We start from the raw sequence: 6,650 nt of genomic DNA, 5'->3' as shown, positions 1-6,650 counted from the left end.
AAAAATTCAAATCAATAAAACACACCAACAGAGCATTCTCGTGCTTACAAAAAATTTGTTACTTAAAAGTTGATGCTTGTGACTTGCAAAGAATATATTTTAAAATTTTTTATCATAATTATTTAGTTTTTATAGATTGTTTTCAGGTAAAAAAAAAACAGGTTTTTGCTTTGACAATTTAGAATATCCAACTGTCCAATTGTGTCCAGACACATTTTTATTTATTTATTTAAACCTCTATTTATCCAGACGGATTAAGAAAAAAAAACATTCTTATTTTCACATTTTTTAGACTCTGCTTTAATACTTGAGACTGATATTATTGATGATATTTTTAGAAAAAATGATGGGATAAAAAGTTCCTAATAGAAAGTAAATTGTAATGACACATTTCCACCAGTAGATGGAGTTTGTGCATCCCAAACCCAACCCCGTGATCCATTTGTGCTGCTGCAGGTTTCCTGTAACTGACTGTGATGGGTGAATGCAAACACAACCTGTTTATTGTGTGATTGTTGTTGTAATTAGACGGCGGGGGATGAGTGAGGAGACTCATCAGGCGTTGACTGACAGGTCGTCTCTTCCTGTGTCTCTGCAGAATTATTACCACCTGTTACTGTGACACTCTGGTATCCTGATTCATGGAATATTTAGCTTTCTGTTTAAATGTGGATGAAAAACTTGAGTTTTTACTGTTTTCATGCATTCTTTGGGTCTCAGGTAACATCTGCTGGGAGTTTGGGAGTTTTTTGTCACATGGTGGATGATATTCTGCTCAGGATACGATACAATTTCACTGTTTTCCTTTTTTATTTTTTTTATTTTTCCAACCTGTGTTTGGAGCGTCTCCACTGCAGAGCTCATGTCACACATTCTGCACAGCTTGGAAGAGTTATCGTGCAGCTTGCAGTTCGCGGCCTGTTAATGTGATCTATCTTCATCTGCTTTTTCCTTTGGTTCTGCCAAAACGAGGATCCAGTGCGGCGCCTGAAATAAAAGTACAGTAAAAATAACAGCAAACACTCGTGCTTCTGCATATAGATCGCCACAATCTGCTGGAGCGTCATTACTTAGAGACAAACCAACACACCTACAGGGTGTTCAGACCCCAAAACACACAACAAAATTGTGTCAAACGAAACAAATCAACCTAAAAGGCCCAGATCCAGATAAGCGATTCGTCATGTACTGAAGAATATCATCTGATTTCTAATTAGAGCCATTCCTAGTCATCAGCATGTCAGCTTTATGGAAACATTTTGGCTAATATGACAGATGGTGCAGGGATTTTACAATGCCTGGCTGCTCCCAAACGAATCTGAAAGCTCACCTGACAATTTGTCTCTTCTGCAGAGCATGCAGTCAAAGTGGGAGGATGTTCTGGTCTGTAAGACGTTTTTACTGCTCACGGCTTCGCTGTGGAGTTGTCGTGTGTTTCAGGGAGCGGCTGACAGCGAGCTGAGCGGGAAATGTCCTGGTGTGAAATTTAGAAGCCAGAATCAGATGTAGTGGTGGATCGGGTCCAATGACAATCCTGTTTTGACATGTTTTTTATGACGATGGAGGACAGATTCAAAGAAAATGAAATTTAAAATCAGTTTTTTTAGTCAATCGGGAGCAGATGAGAGAAACAGTTTGATAAAAAATGTATTTGTTGCGCAGTTGTAGACAACTAGATGCATGTACGTCTTTGTTTTCCTCGTGCAAACTAAACCTGTCGGCAGATCTTCTCAGCCAATCAGCTGTCACCCTTCCTGACACAACCCTGTGTTTTATCTGGGTTGGGGACGTGCTCAGGGATATGGAGAGAAAACAGTATCAACCTGATATGTGTATGCGTAATTCTTTATAACAAATCCACAAATCCAAAGTTACACGCATAACTCAAGAAATATGCACGCAGAAATCAATAAATAAAACGCACAAATTCAAAGTTATTTACACAAATCTACATTTATGCACAAATCCAAAGTAGTGCACAAACCAACAATTAAGCACACACAGAAATCCAAAGTTACACACTAATCATGAATTACACACACACACAAATCCAAAGTTACACACAAATCCAAAGTTACACACAAATCCAAAGTTATGCACACAAATCAACAATTACGCAAACACATATCCAAAGTTACACACAAATCCAAAGTTACACACAAATCCAAAGTTATGTACACAAATCAACAATTACGCACACACACACAAATCCAGGTTACACAGAAATCTAAAGTTACACACAAATCATGAGTTACACACTCACACAAATCCAAAGTTACACACAAATCCAAAATTATGTACACAAATCAACAGTTACGCAAACACAAATCCAAAGTTACGCACGAATCTGGATGAGTCTATTTTCTCTCCATACAGATCCAGACCTCAGACTCCAACATTGGTCGCCATTTTTGTGGCACTGGTAACGTCATGGTATCAGGGTGTGACGGGCTGCAAGCTAGCAGGGGGCCTGTAAACAGAGAGCTCTCAATAAGGAGGGCAGGGTCGCTCCACATCAAAGGCCCCGCCCACAACTCAGAGGCACATTTCAAATAAACTACTGCCTTGAAAGTCCTAGAAAATCACACAGATTTTTGTGATTTTTACCTAAAAACGATCTAATCATCATAATAATTAAAAAAAAAATCAATTCAATCAGAGTGAGTCCTGAAGCTAGTCAATATTTAATAAAAAAGAAAACACCTTTTTGTGCACTGACCTTCAAAATCAATCCTTTCCCCTCAAGATTGTTTTTTTATACATCAGTAGATCCAGATCTTCAATCCAACTCAAGGCCAGACCGGACAAAGAATCATTAACTCTCTTTCAAAGAACTAATTCAAAATAACAAGTTAGAGAGCACCTTCACCTGCTTCTTCAAACTGCCTGAGAGTCTTGTGACGCACATACGAGGTCAGAACAAACACTTTATTTAGACTAAACGAGTTCACTAGAAATCAATCAAATTCTATGTGGTTACTGGAAAAATTTGGATTTGAAAGTGAAGCTGGAGAAACATTGAGTCATTTCAAGTCGGGTGTTGAGTGGATCCTTCCTCCAATGGAAGCATTCTTTCATTTTCAGGAAATACAAAACAGTTTTCAGATAAAATGATTAAATGTGTGTTTGGATGGAGAAATAGTGAGTAAAGAAAGACACAGGAGGTCTGCTGGGTTTGTGGGAGGGGCCTGTACCCCCACCTGCTGATAGGTTGTTTTTTGGGGGTTAATCATTGCCAAAAAATGACTGTTTCAAAGTGGTGGAATGCAGCAGCTTGTGCCGAGTCTTATGCAGAGGCTAATGCACATTCCTCAGGAAAGATTGCGCAATTCTAATGAGTTGTTACGCAACAACTGCAGAGCTAAATAAAAATATATTTTTAAACGAATGTGAGGTAGAACATTCATAGAAATGAATGTGTTGTAGATTTTGTAGATGTATGTTGCTCACAGAAGGCTTCCTCCGCCCCCTTCTTTGTCGTCACTATGGCGACCTCCCTCATTCCAGCCCATGCCAAAGCTCAACTCTTCCCCGAGGCCAAATCCACTGCAAATCCCTCTGCCATGTGAGCGGAACGACAGCAGGGGCCGAAAGGAAAGGAAAGCAAAGCAAAGCAGCCTTTTTTTAAGTTATTTATTATGATTTTTTTCACATTTTTAGTTCTGAAAGTGAGTTTTCTGTAACAATAAACACACCAGATCCCCTCCACCACACGCCACTCCTGCCCTGTTCATCTGTTCCTCCTCCAAATCTCTCATTCACAAATAGAGGCCAGAAGAGGATCAGCTGATGTGATGAGATTATAATTTCTGTTTTTTTTTCCTGATTACAAATCAGCTCAGATTTGAGGAGCCGTGTTTCCCCTCCTCCTGCTCCCGAAAGTCCCCGCCTTTCCTTTTAGCTCCGCCCTCTTTCCCTACAACCTCTCTCCCTCACAGGCAGATCCGAGGACATGCCTCAGCCGCTGGTGCTGCACGGGTTTTAGAGGAGTAGTGGAGCAGCAGCTGGAGGACGACGGAGGACAGGAGGAGGGAGGAAAAAGTTTTTTTTTTTTTTTTTTTTTTTTTTTCTGAAGGGGAGAGGTGAAGGAAGAGGCGAGACAGGAGAGTTGCAGAGTGGGACTACCCAACAGTGGGAGGTTCTTCCATAGAGATTCTTTGAGCTCCTCTCCAGTGGGATCCAAACCCGGGATCCATCGCCATGGAGCCCTCCATGTCAACAGAGGTCGACGAAGAGCCCAAAGAGAGGAAGAAGATCCAGTTCGCGGTTCCGGCCTCGGCGCCAACCAACCTGGACCCCCGGCAAGTGGAAATGGTGAGCTGGTGGAGCCCAGATTCCTAAAGTCAATTTCATCATATCACCAAAAGAAGTATTTATTTTTGCTGCATTTTTAGCTAAAAAAAGTTTTTGTCAATAAATCATGATGGCATTGACCTTTCTCAGCGTGAGGTCAAAGCCTCTGAGTGACATTGACACACATCATAAGACAAGTGCTTCATCACTTCCTCCTGCTGTATCCTACTTACTTATTTTCCAACTCTGAGCTCTCATTTTTAGCCACTGTAAGGCTCGTAGCTCCTATTTTAGATCAGGGATAAGTGGGCCAAAGTAGTTTGGGTAGTTTCAAGAAAGATCGAGGCCAGCGGACCCCCCGTTCCTCCCGAAGCGCAGTGGGACAAGAGGAGCGAGGTACAAAGATACCTGTCTGGGGTCGGATCCCTCAGTGGGTGTCCTTGTTCGGAAAGACCTCATAAAAGAGGCTTTAAATCAGCAAAAGTCGGCCTAAATCCTACTTTACTAACAGATTACCTTATGAAACAACAATATATTTACAGTATATTCTATATATGGAAGCAATATTCATCAGTACATTGAAATACTTATATTGAAATATACCCATATATTGCTCTATGTACTGAAATATGCTATATATATATATATATATATAGCATATATATTAAAAAATAGGTTGACCATCTATATATTCAAAAATATATGGGTACATATTGAGAAATATTTCTTATATTGGCAGTATATTGCAATATATTTGTGTTTCGTAGGGCATTATTTCACTTTTCTGTCAGATTTTGCCAATATGACTATCAAAAATTAACCATTTTTCCGATGAACTGAACGTTTCCCGCTGACACGTTTAGACAGCCATGCTGGGCTGATGCTCGCTGATCCCTATCACCTTTTCCAAGAAACCGCAGAACTGATTCCTTTAAATTTTTTCCCCTAGTTGAAGCAGAAATTTAATCTTTTGGTGGCAAACTTTAAATTAATACACAAATAAATAATTTCTTGTCACTTTTAGGCAGATGGGTGAATGCTTAACCCTTTAACGCTGGAGCTCAAGTGTTTATTTATGTTCTTTGACTTACTGTCATTTTTCAACATGATCAACGTATGGAGCTAAATTTGGGCCAATATTTTTGGGAACTCAAATTAAACAAATTGAAAAAAAATGTTGCTGTTTGGCCAAAAAAAAGGTAAAATATCCTAAAGTTCTAAACTTTTTTTCTAGTTTCAAATTTTTTTTTTTTTCGAATCGGAAAATTTCTGTTTCAAACCTTTTGGCCCCGTTGTGGTGCCTTGGGGCGGGCCTAACATGAAGGACCAATCAAAATGGATCCCGTCCCGGTGCATTCACTGACTCTGAGAACTTGGTTAATAAAAGTCAAAAAATGTCTGTATTGTCTGTACTATTATAGTCTGAAGTTGTCCCAAGACGGATGTAAAAAGTTTTATGGCGTTCAAACCGCACATCCAAAACACTGAGCATCCAGGAAAAGGATGTGTTGACGTATGTTTAAAACTGATATCATCTAATGTAGGGAAACCAGATTCTCCAGGGACACATGGGGGGGGGGGTACAGTTTTACACCCCCCTTCAAGTTCCTAATGTCCTGCAGTGACTGCTCCATTCTTCTAAACTTGTTGCAAACTCCTCCCTCTTTTCATCTGGTGGCATTTGAGTCTCAAAAACTGCATCGACTGCGCTGCTGAACCCGCGTTACCACGGTAACAAGCTGCATAAATATGCCACCAGAGGCTCCCCCACAGTCGGCATCGAAAAGGTCAACTTTTAATGGACATTTCTGTCAGGTTGTTTACGACAACATTGTGTTTGCACGCGTGAATGTTCTAAGTTGGAGCCCACTCGCTGTACAATGTGTGTGTGTGTGTGTGNNNTCAGCGTTCGCCCTTGTTTGCAAATGAAGGAAAACAATGTGGGTCACATTTGCATTTGACCTACCACAGATAGGAATTTTTCTGCAGAATTCTGAGATTTTTCCGGAATATTTCAGTGGCAGAAAGCAAACAAACAACAAAAGAGCTAAATTTTTATCCATTTAGCATCTTTCAGGTGGGTCAGGGCATCACTTGATGTGTAAATCTCACCTTTTTCCATCTCCAAAAGCCCTTGAAAATGTGCTGACACAAATATCTTACTCAGTACTCTTTGTATTCAAGTATTTTTGTAAAAATGGCAACATTTAAAGCTACAGACGTACATACAAGACATGTCAATTAATATTTAAAGTCTTCCTTTGATGAAAATTATATTTTTTGAGTTTTTTACCCGTTAAATACCCCAAAAAAGGAGAAAAAAAAGAGAAACACCAAAAAGCTTATTTTTCCACTGC

General features: G+C 39.8%; 1 protein-coding gene across 1 annotated transcript in view; it reads left to right on the top strand.

The window, feature by feature from the left end:
• ppp1r1b (protein phosphatase 1, regulatory (inhibitor) subunit 1B) overlaps positions 1–6,650 on the top strand; it is a gene marked incomplete in the record, with an annotated part of 60,966 nt that overhangs the window by 27,879 nt on the left and 26,437 nt on the right. Inside the window, 1 exon segment of the mRNA XM_024272189.2 lies at positions 3,939–4,314. Within this exon segment, the coding sequence (XP_024127957.1) occupies positions 4,201–4,314 (114 nt within the window).

Source organism: Oryzias melastigma, linkage group LG8, assembly GCF_002922805.2.
Source record: "Oryzias melastigma strain HK-1 linkage group LG8, ASM292280v2, whole genome shotgun sequence".
In the NCBI taxonomy this organism is placed as follows: domain Eukaryota; kingdom Metazoa; phylum Chordata; class Actinopteri; order Beloniformes; family Adrianichthyidae; genus Oryzias; species Oryzias melastigma.
Note: the sequence above shows the minus strand (reverse complement) of the source record. Positions and strands in the feature narration are given on the sequence as shown.